Source organism: Scylla paramamosain, unplaced genomic scaffold (assembly GCF_035594125.1).
Source record: "Scylla paramamosain isolate STU-SP2022 unplaced genomic scaffold, ASM3559412v1 Contig27, whole genome shotgun sequence".
Taxonomy (NCBI): domain Eukaryota; kingdom Metazoa; phylum Arthropoda; class Malacostraca; order Decapoda; family Portunidae; genus Scylla; species Scylla paramamosain.
In genome coordinates, this window is record NW_026973692.1 from 187501 (window position 1) to 202500 (window position 15000).

At 42.1% G+C, this 15000-nt stretch overlaps 1 protein-coding gene across 10 annotated transcripts in view; it reads right to left on the bottom strand.

Moving 5' to 3' along the window:
• LOC135097640 (uncharacterized) overlaps positions 1 to 15000 on the bottom strand; it is a 49280-nt gene that overhangs the window by 17482 nt on the left and 16798 nt on the right. For 5 of the 10 annotated variants that reach the window (XR_010265926.1, XR_010265928.1, XR_010265924.1 and 2 more), the window contains 2 exons: positions 13664 to 13854; positions 13236 to 13327 (listed from right to left, as the gene is read on the bottom strand). Coding sequence is in view for 1 of the 10 variants with exons in the window: in XM_063999593.1 (XP_063855663.1) it covers positions 13236 to 13327; positions 13549 to 13636 (180 nt within the window). In the remaining 9 variants the exon portion in view is untranslated. Of the gene's footprint in view, positions 1 to 11602; positions 11969 to 13235; positions 13328 to 13548; positions 13855 to 15000 lie in introns of those variants that run through there. The other 5 variants (XR_010265927.1, XR_010265931.1, XR_010265929.1 and 2 more) reach the window with 5 other exon arrangements.

Here is a 15000-nt window from a genome sequence, read left to right on the forward strand (position 1 = left end):
GACCAAGTGTGGCTTCAGTTCCGTAATGTACCGGGAGTATTGTTTGGGTTCTGTTATGTCCCTCCTTGTGACTCAAGGTATTTTTCATGTGAATCATTTTCATCAATCCAAGAAAAGTTGAATACTCGACACATGCCGAACGGGTATGTTGTGATTGGTGATGTGAATGCTAGATTTGGTAAGAGTGTGAGAGAATTATTATTGCTAATGGGATTACCAAATTTACACGACTTTTCGTATCCAGAGATTCATGATGATGTTAACAGTCCTAATGATAATGCAGAGTTTATGTCATCTATATGTATTGACAATTCGTTGCTAGTAGTTAATAATCTCAAGTGTCAAAACAAGCATTTCCCTGGCGATAAAACGTACCGGAGAGGTGACGCGTGGATCTCTGAAGTAGACACATGTGTTGCCTCGCCAACGCTGATTAGCCATATGAGTGACTTCTGTGTGATACAGCGAGACGATCTCCCCTCCGATCACGCCCCCATTACAGTTACAGTCACCAGTACGGGAGCGAATTTGGATGGCATCTTGGTCAGAGCTAGATCGCTGGGTGATAGTGCCTTTCTACATGGTAACGCTGCTAGGACTGGGCTGGTGAGGAAGTCTCTTAGATACAGCACAATTGATAAAGATGTGTTTGTGAATAACCTTGCACAAATGGAGTTAGTTAATGCAAATGCAGGAATAAATGAATTTGAGAGGAAACTTACAGAAACTCTATATTCATGTGTTCAAAATAGTATGCGTACGGCTGAGCAGAGAAGAGAGCAGGAAGATGTAAACCTGGGGAGGTGGGAGAGGTTGCTAGATGACACGGATGATGTGAGGGTATGGAAGGCCATAAACTGAAAAGGTAACTTTAGCATAGACAGTCCGGGTGAATACTCCAGCCCTAGTGACGAGGAATTCAAGGCTCATTTTGAATCAGTGCTGAACCCCCTGGCGTGGCTGACACAGACGTGGTAGATGTGAACACGGAGGTCACTATTCCAGTTCTGGATGAGCTTATATCACCCGCTCAGATAAAGCAACAAGTCAGAAAAATGAAAGTAGATAAGGCGTGCGGACCAGACGGTCTTCCACCGGGCGTGTTCTCGCTCCTGCCAGCCCAGTGGATGGTCACTTTGGCCACTTTATTTAATAATGTTTTCCTCTCTCAGCATTACCCCCAGTCATGGGTAAGAGCTAAAGTTTTTACAATTTTCAAGAAAGGAGATAGAATGAATCCTCACAACTATCGAGGCATTAGTGTACTTAATTGTATTGCGAAATTATATGATATGGTGTTGTGTGATAGATTAATTTGTTGGTTTAAACCGTTTCGGGAACAGGCGGGAGCACAGAAACACCGAGGTTGTCTAGAACACATTGTCACTCTGAGACTTTTAACTGATACAGCAAAGAGGAAGAAAATTAAATTGTTTGTAGGCTTTGTTGATTTCTCAAAAGCGTATGACATGGTACCACGACAAAAGTTGTTCTCTGTATTAAAGAGGTTGGGTTGCGGTATGGTAATGTTAGCGGCGCTAGTATCCATGTACCGGGTAACCGAAAGTATTGTGGGTTCAGCAGTTGTCACGGCAACACTGGGTGTCAGGCAGGGTTCCTCTACCTCATGTTTCCTATTTATCATATTTGTGAACGAGTTGATTAAAGTAATGAAAGAAAAATGCAACCCTGAGAGATTTTTAGAATGGTTACATATATTGGTACTCATGGATGATACTATGATACTGTCAACGGCTAGACACACTATGATTAAAAACGTTGAGATTCTCCAACAGTTCTGTCAGGAATATGGCATGGTTGTAAATAACAGCAAGACTAAGTTTTTTGTAATTAACGGTGAGGACGGGGACGCGGAGCCGATCCGTGTGGAGGGACTAGTGATGGAACACTGTACTAGTTATGTTTACCTGGGGTCACCCTTTACTAGTGACGGCTCGGTGTCCTCGTCTGTTAGTGTCCATGCTAAAAATAAGTTGTGTCATGTCCTAAAATATGTGTCTTTTCTTACAAAGAACAACGATGTGCCTTTCATTGTCAAGCGGCGGGTATTTGATGCCGCATTGATGTCGTCGCTCATGTATGGATGCGAATCCTGGGTGTGTGCCGATATTAAGCCCGTTATTAAATTATACAACTGGTCACTAAAGCAACTATTAGGAGTGAGAAGGACGACATCAAATCAAGTATGCTATGCCGAGGCTGGCTACCCATCGCTTCCAGATTTTATCAGATATAAACAACATAAGTTTTCCCATGAAATGTGGTCTGAAAGATCCACTATGCCTGATGATCCACTGTCATTCGCAATTACAAGTACAACACAAGCAAACACTCGCACAGGCAAATTCATTAAAGAATTATTGGAAAATGAAGTTCCCAGCATGACTTCGTTAATTGAAAAGGTACACAGTGCTATAACTGCCTCAAACTCATCACGGTGCCTTGTATATAAAGAAATCAACCCGCATTTTACACTACATGATATCTATAAGACGAAACATGTAATCAATGAATTCCAGCGCATATCCTTCACACGCTTCCGTATATGTGGACACAGCTTGGCAGTGGAGACCGGTCGCTGGAACAGGAGGGGCCGTGGCCGCCTCCCTGTTGAGGAGCGTTTGTGTTCCTGCGGTCAAGTGCAGACTGAAAGACATGTAGTTGAAGCTTGTCCACTCACAGAAAATATTCGTCAGATGTATGATATCACCAGATTAGAAGATCTATTTAATGATAACATCTCCAATCATGAGGCATGTGCAGTAATCCATGAAATTTTAGAAATATTTAAGTAACTACGAGTATGAGTATATTATATTGTTGTATTTTACCTCATGTGTGATGTACTTTTAAGTGTGTTTGAAGTGTTTTATTTGTCTTAGTAGCTTTATGTATTATAGTTCATTTATGGTTGTTTTTAGTTTGATTTATCTAATGTACTTTGTGTGTATTTGATGTGTTTTATTGGTTTTTGTGTTTTATGTTGTATGGTTCCTCTACCTCATGTTTCCTATTTATCATATTTGTGAACGAGTTGATTAAAGTAATGAAAGAAAAATGCATGGTTCATGTATGTTTCTATTTTGTTTAATATATTTTATGTGTTTTACGTTTTCGGTATGTGTTCTACTTATTCTGTTCTATGTATTTTATACGTTTCATATGTGATGTATTTCGTCCGGTTTTTTTTCATATTCTAAATGTTTTATGTGTTGTGTAGTATGTTTTAGGTGTACCATGTGCTTTATGGTGTGTCATGAGTGTCATAATTTTGTCATGAGTTATGGAATTATGTTATGGAATTCATGTGTATAAGATAATTTGATCTGCTATAGGCGTTTTATGCTTTTGTTTGTATAAATGGGCGTTTTGTGTGTTTAATACTTTGTTGCGTTTTAAGTCATTTATAGATTTTTAAAGAAAGTATTTTTATGGACCATATCCTCTGAGTCCTTTTGTAATTGTAATCACTTGTTGTGGTCAATAAATTATCTATCTATCTATCTATCTGTGTGTGTGTGTGTGTGTGTGTGTGTGTGTGTGTGTGTGTGTGTACAGGAAAATTAGAGGTGAGCCAGCACAATGGGCCTGGAGCGGGGAACAACAACAACAATAACAACAACAACAAAGGTGGGGGGGAGTGTACTACAGGGCTAGATGGTGCACAGTGAACTAGTTTGAGATGTGCAAGTGGAGGCGTCCTGGGCGCCACAGCAGCGGGCCTTGCGCACAGCAGCGCACCGGCCCGAGGGGCGCCTGGGGCCCCGTTAAACTGTACGGGTGTTGAACACCATCCTGCACCAACACGCCTCGCCAGAGACCAGCAGCGGTGACCACCCCAACCAGCCTAGCCGGTGATCCAGAGCCACAGCGCCCCGCCCGCACGCCCCTGCCGGCGCCTCTACCCAGGGAAGGCAGTGCAGCTGACGGCGGCGGGCGGTTCGCTCACGTCCCGGCCACCGCAGGAGCAGCATGGTGGAGGGTGGTGTGCTGCAGCAGAAGGCACGGCTGGCCGACAGGCGACCCTGGGGTACCCTACTGTGCTGCGGTGGGGGGCCAGGGAGGCCAGGCACAGGGAGGGTGTCCCCCCCGGCATAGCTGGGGGAATTACCGGCCTACAAGTGTACAGTGCACACGTGCCCAACCAACACCTGAAAGTACAGGTGTGTCGGGGCTAAACACGCCACGCCACTGGCCGATCGCGTGCAACGTAGCTCACCAGAGGGGGCGGCAGCCCCTCAGGCGTCGCCTGCCCCCCACTAACCCCCGCTACGGCATGACAATAATACGTTATAACAATAATATTATTACTTATAATAATATTAATAATCATAATAATAATAATGATAATAATAATAATAATAATAATAATAATAATAATAATAATAATAATAATAATAATAATAATAATAATAATCTACGGTTACATTTCATTATGTATCATTTTCTCTCTCTCTCTCTCTCTCTCTCTCTCTCTCTCTCTCTCTCTCTCTCTCTCTCTCTCTCTCTCTCTCTCTCTCTCTCTCTCTCTCTCTCTCTGTCTCTACTACTACTACTACTACTACTACTACATCTACTACTACTAAATAATAATAATAATACTGATAATAATAATAATAAATCTACGGAAATATTTTCTCTCTCTCTCTCTCTCTCTCTCTCTCTCTCTCTCTCTCTCTCTCTCTCTCTCTCTCTCCCCCAGGTAAGGGTGTTCTGGCCAGGCTCACCTCCAGGGAGCCTCACATATTGAGAGTGGACACTCAAGAAGTCTTTGATTTAAAATAGTGGACGGTTTGTCAGTGGTATAGATTCCAAGTCGAGGATGAGAAGCAGGGGCGAGTACTGACGCCACTTGTCCGCCATGTTGGTAATCCTTTGGCTTATTTGAGGGTTTTGTGGGGTGTTTTGTTGGATGTTTGTTGAGAGGCTCCATGTCTGTAGGGGTGTTTACTTGTTTGGCTCGCTTCTTGGCTCTTTTATTTGGTTGTAATGGTGAATACTGAATTTTTGTACGTTTGCTGAAAGGTAGACGCCATCTTGGTTTGCCACACTGGTTTGGTCCTCCGCCATTTTGCTATTCCTGCTGCACATTTCAGGGATCTTTTTTTTTTTTCAGCGATAAATGTTTTGAATCATTTGTTTGTTTTGACAGAGTGGCTTTGTGTGTGTTGTGTGCGTGTTTTGTGTGTGTTGGCCATCTTGTGGTGCTTGTTGTTGTTACTCTTTGCACGCCATGCTGCCACTCTCTGCTGCTGATGTAGCGGCTCACACACACACACACACACACACACACACACACACACACACACACACACACACACACAAAATAAAAAAAAAAAAACAGACAGACAGAGAGAGAGAGAGAGAGAGAGAGAGAGAGAGAGAGAGAGAGGGGGAGCGGAAAGAGATAATCATTTGTTTCTCTCTCTCTCTCTCTCTCTCTCTCTCTCTCTCTCTCTCTCTCTCTCTCTCTCTCTCTCTCTCTCTCTCTCTCGTCTTCCTCCACTTACCTTGTCACCACCTCTCCTCCTCCTCCTCCTCCTCCTCCTCCTCTTCGGCACCCAATCCTACACAAATACACGCTTGAGATATAGCGTGTGTCTGTCTGTCTGTCTGTCTGTCTGTCACTTGAGTGCCAATTGATGCCAAACTCTCTCTCTCTCTCTCTCTCTCTCTCTCTCTCTCTCTCTCTCTCTCTCTCTCCTCTTATGGTAAATGACTGTCAATAAACCTCCTCCTCCTCCTCCTCCTCCTCTTCTTTTTATCTTCCTCTCTTTTCTTCGTCTTCCTAAACAGTTCTCTCTCTCTCTCTCTCTCTCTCTCTCTCTCTCTCTCTCTCTCTCTCTCTCTCTCTCTCTCTCTCTCTCTCTCTCTCTCCTTTTTCTCCACACTTTTTCTTTCGTTTTTTTCTCTCTATATACACTATCTTTATTACTCTCCTCCTCCTCCTCCTCCTTCTCCTCCTGCTCCTCAAGGAAAACGTAAAATAATCAAATAGAAAACGAGTAACGAAATCCTCACTTTTATTTAATTTTTCTTTCTTTTGTTTAGTTTCTCCTTGAATTCCTTAAACGTATACTATTAAGAAAGATATTAAGACGTGTATTGATAACGAAAACGGAGGAAAAGTCAATTAGTAAGTGATAAAAGGGCTATTTCTGTTTATATTGCAATTCTACATTTTTATTTAGTTACCCCTTCAATTATTTCAAGGAGAACTATTACGGAACATACATGGACAGTTATAGAAAATGGAGAAAACGCTAATTTGTAAGCGAGAGAGAGAGAGAGAGAGAGAGAGAGAGAGAGAGAGAGAGAGAGAGAGAGAGAGAGAGAGAGAGAGGGGGGAGTTTAAAAAGCTGCGGATATGAAAGATTGAGGGGAGAGGAGAGAGTGAAAGCCAAAGACAACAACAACAACAACAGCAAAAACAACAACAACCTACTACTACTACTACTACTACTGTTCATCGTCTTCTTTTCCTCTTCTTATTCATCTTTTCTTTTCTCTCTTTTATTCCCTCTCTATTTATCACTCGTTCCATATATACATTACCTTTATTACTCTCCTCCTCTTCCTCCTCCTCCTCCTACCGAATTTTATCCAGAAAACTCTCATTTGAATATATACGAAGAGAGAGAGAGAGAGAGAGAGAGAGAGAGAGAGAGAGAGAGAGAGAGAGAGAGAGAGAGAGAGAGAGAGGAGGGGAAGGGACGCAGTAACACCATCATCAGAGGAAAGGGAGACGATGTTTTTTCTCTCTCTCTCTCTCTCTCTCTCTCTCTCTCTCTCTCTCTCTCTCTCTCTCTCTCTCTCTCTCTCTCTCTCCTCCTCGTCTTCTTCCTCCTCCACCTCCTCCTCCTTTCATAACCCATACAATTAATATCAATTTATATCACTTATTGCTAATCTCCTCCTCCTCCTCTTGCTTTCTCTCTTACCTAAACTGCCAAGATAATATATACTCCCTCTAATTTTACCTCCTCCTCCTTTTCCACAACAACGTTAAGTTACACAGACAATGAAAGGAATGTTCTCTTGGGCGAGAGGTAGTGCCCGCCAGGTAGGGGACACTACTTGCACCAACTCATTCGTTAAGAAAATCTTATAACTTAGATAATAATGGCTTAAAACGCACACAAGCCAAGCATACTGTGTCCTCAGCTCATAATGATCCCCCTCCTGCTCTTCCTGCTTCCTCACTGATGCACGTAAGGGTCACGGCTCGAGTTCTACCCTTGGCATTGTAAGCGCGGGACTGAACTTGCTCTCCTCGGCACAGTGACACGAGAATGTGGCAGTGGAAGTCATTTTAGCTGAGCCAAAACTACACGTCAGTTACGTTGTGTGAATGGGCATTGTTGGCGAGGTTTTCCACGGCTCTAAATGGCTGACAGACCGTGGTGGCGCCAAATGTTAGTGCGATATTAGTGCACAGCTGCTGATGTATGAATTGTGAGCCAAATAACACAGATAAGTGACTGATAGAATTAATATTTAGAGAATTAAATATACTAAATCATATAAATGTATTACTTCTATGGTTTTGAAAGGAGTCTTCATTGCAGTGATTCAGCATAATTAATTGAAAAGTGCATCACTGCCGCTAATGAAAAATAGTCATAATTTTATATTTTGTTTCATTCCTGTATCTGATTGGCTAAAGACCTTATCACATTCTTGAATCGAGGCCTCTGACTGGTGCGCCTGGTGGGTGCCGAAGTCTTTAGCTCCAAGCTGCTGAGCGCTCCAAGAAGGGGGCGCAAAGGTATACCATACCCTCTGACGAACAGGTTCCCAGTAAGACTGTGCAATGCCTGGATTTTCTACTGAAGATTTAGGCACAACACTCCATAATACGAGATTCAAGAACAACAAGAGGAAACGACAAGCAATGGACGCCCAAGAGACCCTCGGTGAGAAGGGGAAGGCTAAGGAGAAACTAACCAAGAACAAGAAGAGGCGGCTGGAGAGCCTCGAAGACTGCACCAGCCACGAGAAGACGGTCACTGAAGGCTGTGCAGAGATGAAACATCGCGCGAGCCGGCGAGAACACAAAAATCAGAGGGACGGGAATGACATCAAAGGCAAGAAAACGATGAGCGTGGAGTGTTTTCATCCGATTATGGACCGCACCAAGAAGAGAAAGAGGCAGAACAAGGACGACGACGAGAAACAGAACAAGAGAAAGAAACAGGACACGGAGGAAACGGAAAACCAGGACAAGAAAAGGAAGAGGCAGGTTAATGACGACGACGAGAAGCAGAACAAGAAGAGGCAGAGGCAGGTTACGGACGATGACGAGAAGCAGGACAAGAAGAGGAAGAGGCTAGACACGGAGGACGACGAGAAGCAGGACAGGAAGAGGAAGAGGCAGGTTAAGGACGACGACGCGAAGCAGGACAAGAAGAGGAAGAGGCTAGACACGGAGGACGACGAGAAGCAGGACAGGAAGAGGAAGAGGCAGGTTAAGGACGACGACGCGAAGCAGGACAAGAAGAGGAAGAGGCAGGACGCGGAGGACGACGAGAAGCAGGCAAAGAAGAGCAGGGGGAGGGCAGGAGAGAACGAAAGAAGGGGGGAAGATGGAGTGCTGTCAATGCGTTAAGCACGGCATCAAGAGATGGAAGATGAGAGGGTGGTACAAAGACGACGTGGTGAGGCTGATGGTGGATGCCAAGAGAGTCAGCAAGGAGAGGAACGTGAGCAGGTGGTGCCGTCTTAATATTGGGAAAGAAAACCTGGTGTCCGCGACCGTGCGCGGCCACCCGTGCCTTGTCCAGCTTGACAGCGGCTCCTCATGCAGCCTCATGAGGCTAACACTGGCCCGGAGGCTGGGAATCGTCACGGGCAAGCAAGAGACGGTAAAGAAATACTTGTTTACCTGGGCTGGCATGCTGGAGTTGGACGTGATCGAGCTGGACGAGGTGGTGGTGATGCTGCGTCGCTACGTGGCGGTCAACACGCGCATGACGGTCATTGTACGCGGGGATGTGAGGAAGCACTACTTGGACCTAATAGTTATGTCCATGAGCCGCCTGCAGGAGGCCGAGGTGCGGCAGGAGTTCCATCCCGACGACAGCAGCACCCTGTTCCTGCGTCACCCAAAACGTCTGCGGCGGAGACAACCTTCGGACACACAACGCAAAACGTTCATGTTTGCCGCACGAGCGTTAGGCATCGAGGAGCCGCTGACGGTGATGGTGAACACTGGTAACGCGTCAACATTCTCTATCACTAAGACTGGTCAGGACAAGATGCTGTGCAGGACAGGCAAATCGACTGTGCTGCCGAAACGAGTCCTGCTGCACTTTGGCAGCGGCACAGACACTCTGCGAAAGATGGACACGATATACATGCGCCACTGGTTTGATTTCGTGTTTGGACGAACGCTCCTGTGTAAATTACAAGCAGCGATAGATTATGATGATTTGTCCATGACCTTGACGCTCAACGGAAAACGATACCGCTTCGACATCCTCACTCACGTCCTCCGTCTGCGTACGCCCAGAGGTGCCGCGTCCTCTCAGCCTCCGCCTTGATTTTATTGATTGATTGATTTTTTTGTTTTGTTTCGATTTGTTATCCATCAGGGAGGTCAGCAGAGGCAAGAAATAGATGAATAAAAATCCCGCTCAAAGAAGATCCCAAAACGAAAATAGGAGCAGTCAATAGAGTAGAAAAAATAGTCTGGCTTAAGGATATAAAACTGTGTTCTTCATTAAAGATATTAGACTAAGAAAATGAAGATTATGGACAGTAAATCAAGGTTATTAAGATAAAGGATAGTAGATTAAGAAAATAGTCTGGATTAAGGATATTAGTTAAGAAAATAGCCTGCATAGGAAAATATTACACTAAGAAATGAAGATTAAGGATAACAAAATAAGGAAAATAAAATAAAAATATCAAATTAATAAAACGGCCTGGATTAAGAATAGTAGACTAAGAAAATAGTCTGGATTGAGGATAGTAGATTAAAAAAGTCTGAGTCAAAAATAGTCTAAATTGAGACTAATGCATTAACAAAAAAAATCAGGATTAAGGATGGTAGATCAAGGAAAGAGTCTGAATTAAGAAAAGTAGATTAAGAAAATAAACTGGATTAGAGATAATAAATCAAGAAAATAGTCTGAATTAAGGATAACAGATTAAGAAAATGGTCTGGATTAAGGAAATTAATATCAAGGTTGATAGACTAAGAAAACAATCTGGATTAAGGATAGTAGATCAAGTAAATAGTTTGTATTAAGGATAGTAAATTAAGAAAGAGGTCTGGATTAAGAATATTACATTAAGAAGATAGACTGGATGAAGGATATTACTTCAAGAAAGTAGTCTACATTAAGAATAGTAGATGAAGAAAATTGTCTACATTAAGGATAGTAAATAAAAAAATAGTCTGGATTAACGACAGTAGATTAAGTAGATGATCTACTTTGTCTACCGTCTTAAGGATGGCAGATCAAGAAAATAGTACAGATTTAGGAGAGTAAATTAAGAAAATAGACTGGATTGAGGATTATACACTGATTAAGAAAAATGTTGTCGTTAAGGATATTATAATTAAGGAATCTACAATTAAGGAGAGTAGATTAAGGACATCATTTGGATTAAGGACACTATATTAAGGAAATAGTCTGGATTAAGGACACTATATTAAGGAAATAGTCTGGATTAAGGACACTATATTAAGGAAATAGTCTGGATTAAGGACACTATATTAAGGAAATAGTCTGGATTAAGGACACTATATTAAGGAAATAGTCTGGATTAAGGACACTATATTAAGGAAATAGTCTGGATTAAGGACACTATATTAAGGAAATAGTCTGGATTAAGGACACTATATTAAGGAAATAGTCTGGATTAAGGACACTATATTAAGGAAATAGTCTGGATTAAGGACACTATATTAAGGAAATAGTCTGGATTAAGGACACTATATTAAGGAAATAGTCTGGATTAAGGACACTATATTAAGGAAATAGTCTGGATTAAGGACACTATATTAAGGAAATAGTCTGGATTAAGGACACTATATTAAGGAAATAGTCTGGATTAAGGACACTATATTAAGGAAATAGTCTGGATTAAGGACAATGAATTAAGAAAATAGTGTGGATTAAGGCCTTAGTGAATTAAGGACACTTGGATGAATGTCATTAGGTTAAGAGCAGAGGTTGCAGCAATGGTTATGTACAAAGCAGTACACAGGTACATCCATGGGACTGAAAAGTTCTGTAAGGTAACACAGGCTGTGCTTGTATAGAGATATATTTATTATATTGTAATCTGATGTATTTATACACAGATATATTTCTATATTGTAATTTGATGTGTGAGTTTGAGACTTGGGTCCATATTGATGTTCGCTGTGTGCTTGTGACCTGATGTTAAATGTGTTTATATATATATATATATATATATATATATATATATATATATATATATATATATATATATATATATATATATATATATATATATATATATATATATATATATATATATGGATGCGTTACATAATGACGGAAGTCTTGATAGTGTTCTTGCGAAATATTTTGAAAAATAATATTTCAGTGTGTGTGTGTGTGTGTGTGTGTGTGTGTGTGTGTGTGTGTGTGTGTGTGTGTGTGTGTGTGTTCAGTTTTCCTTTTCTTCTATAATATAATTAATAATAATTAGACAATCAACTTCATTTAGAGTCACTTTAGTAGAGTGTTCGGAAATAAGAGACAATGACCATCACATAACGCTTATCATTTTCTTCAACTTTTTTTATATTCATTTTCCTCCTTTTTTTTTCTTCAAGTAATTCTTCTTGAACGTATTCTTTTCTTCACATTATCATCTTCTTCTTCTACTCTTGTTTAGTGTCCAACCATGACAACAACGGAGGCAAGCCACGCAATATCATCACTTCCTTCATTGTTTCCACGTATACCTTAAAGACAGAAATAGATAAGGTGCTTTGCCCAAACACGTCAATGCTAAGCCCTTGTACAACTGTTTGGCACATCTTTCCTTAATTACTAACCACTCTGAGACATCTTTTCCTTGCCCTTCTTTCTGTACATATTGTTAATAAAGAACAAAGCTCCGAAGACTGTTACTCCCCTCATCAACACAAGTCAAAGTCTTCGTCTAACACTGTGGACGCTTATCAAGACTATTCTCTCAAGAGGGAAGCTTCAAGACACTCATCCTCTAATTTTTGACAATCGTTTCTGACTCAGTTTGGGGACCGGCGCCTCAGGGAACATTTTTTCTTTCCAATTTTGTTGGCCTTGGCAGGTACCCCTCTTAAATAAAAATAAATTAAATGAATAAATAAAAATAAATAAATAAATAAAAAACAAAATGAAATAGAAAGGGATGAGGGAGATGGAGGGAGGGAGGAAATGTAAGGATGAAGGGAAGGGGGAGAGGAGGGAAGGAATGGGGAGAGAGAGGGAATGGGGAGGGAGGGAAGGGGAAGAGAAAATAGGGAGAGGGAATGGGGAGGGAGGGAGGGGGGAAGAGAGAGAATAGGGAGAGAGGGAGGGGGAAGATAGAGAGAGAGAGAGAGAGAGAGAGAGAGAGAGAGAGAGAGAGAGAGAGAGAGAGAGAGAGAGAGAGAGAGAGAGAGAGCGCCATCTGCAGGTTTTGGGCGGCCGAAGCCACCATTCTCCCCGGAAAGTCAAATTTTCGCGTGTTTTTTGAGCGCGCCAAATCAACGTCTATGTCTCAAAAATACTGCACAACAAAGTATGATTCAAGCACGTCCAACACTTCTGGAAACTAGTATGCAGTATTACCAATGTCTCCTCCCATCAAACCTCTTCCCCTCTTCAGTTCAATGACCTCCCGTTAACATGCGTCTGATCACGCTTCAACAACGCTTGATTATATTAAGTTACACAGAATGAAAGGGATGATCTCGTGGGCAAGGAGGTACTGTCCGCCAGGTAGGGGATACTTTTTGCACCAACTCAGTCGCTATGGCAGTCTTATAACTGGCCATCGTAGTGGTGACATCGTGGACATTCACTGGGGTAAGCAGATGTCATGAATGAGGCATTGCAGTCAAGGATTATTAACTTCCCGGGCCATCAAACTACCCACACATTCGTAGAAAGGCAGAGGTCATTCCACCATTGAAGTGGAGAATCCTCCTCTCGCTCATTACACTTCAATTACATTTCACGACCACGTAAGTGTTTGATGCTCACCTTGTCCGAGCAGCGAGAGAGAGCCGAGTTCATGGCGGGTCTTGGCCTCCTGGATGGTGCGAGGAAGCTTGAGCTGAGCCAGCAACTCTTCGCTGAAAAGACAACAAAAAGGTATGAAGGCGCCACCCACTCCTACATCATCCCTGGACTGAGCGCGTCCCGCTATTACCTGCAGGAGCTCGGGATGCATTGCAAGAAAGCCATGACTTGACAACAAGGCAAATCAATCCTCATACTCGTATATATTACGCGAGTGGCCTTCCTGGGTACGTTTTACACACACACACACACACACACACACACACACACCTACCCACACAGACACACACACACCCACACAACTTCATCCTGGGATATGGAGAGTTGGTGAACAAAAAATACGCAGCACAGTGGTTAGACATAACGTCCAGCCTCCTCTCTGTCCTCACCAGCACTGAGAATAATAGGTGATGAGCGAAGGAAGGGTGTCGAAGCGGTTTTCAGAAGCTTGGAGTGAGTAGGAGGAGCCTTCGTTGTGGATCTCAATGAGGTAGTGTTGGATGTAGGGTCCCTTGTCCGGCGGGAGGCGCCCGCTGAGGGCTCGGCTGTTTAGCTGGCTACTCTGTCGTACAATGACGTTCTGAAAAGAGAGGAATTTCTTGGCTACCGGTAAGGAGATGAAAGGCTTGGAATATGTCTTGGAATGGATACGCATCGGTTTCGAATCATCAGATTATACGCACAACAGAATGTAAACATACACACATATGCACACAGCTACGTCAAAATAATACAAGGGAATACAGCAGTACCACAGAAATGTCAATTCCTTGGCAATAACTACTCGTATACTGATTAGTTTGGCAAACCCTGACAGCTGATCCGAACTCACCTAATACATTCATGGTGCTTAACCACGTGGCAAGATTAATGATCTTTTCATCATTAGTTCACAAACTGTTCGTGATTGCGACCAAACAAATGCTTCTTAAGATGGGAGAAGTCTTAATGAATACATCTTAATACATCTCAGGTAAAAAAAAAAAGTGTGGAAACGAGAATATAGAGGATTTACCATATATATATATATATATATATATATATATATATATATATATATATATATATATATATATATATATATATATATATATATATATATATATATATGGTAAATCCTCTATATTCTCGTTTCCACACTTTTTTTGTTTTGTTTTAACCTGAGATGTATTCATTAACACTTCTCCCATCTTAAGAATGATTTGTTTGGTCGCAATCACGAACAGCTTGTGAACTAATAATGAAAAGATTATTAATACGTGGAGTCATTCACTTCCTTGGAGCGACTTGGATACAATCATGTTCACAAAACTTTCACTCAGGGTACATGCACAGCTAGTGTTTCCACCAAACGGAAAACTCTCATTTGAATATATACGAAGAGAGAGAGAGAGAGAGAGAGAGAGAGAGAGAGAGAGAGAGAGAGAGAGAGAGAGAGAGAGAGAGAGAGAGAGAGAGAGAGAAAAAACATCGTCTCCCTTTCCTCTGATGATGGTGTTACTGCGCCCCTTCCCCTCCTCTCTCTCTCTCTCTCTCTCTCTCTCTCTCTCTCTCTCTCTCTCTCTCTCTCTCTCTCTCTCTCTCTTCGTATATATTCAAATGAGAGTTTTCTGGATAAAATTCGGTAGGAGGAGGAGGAGGAGGAGGAGGAGGAGAGTAATAAAGGTAATGTATATATGGAACGAGTGATAAATAGAGAGGGAATAAAAGAGAGAAAAGAAAAGAT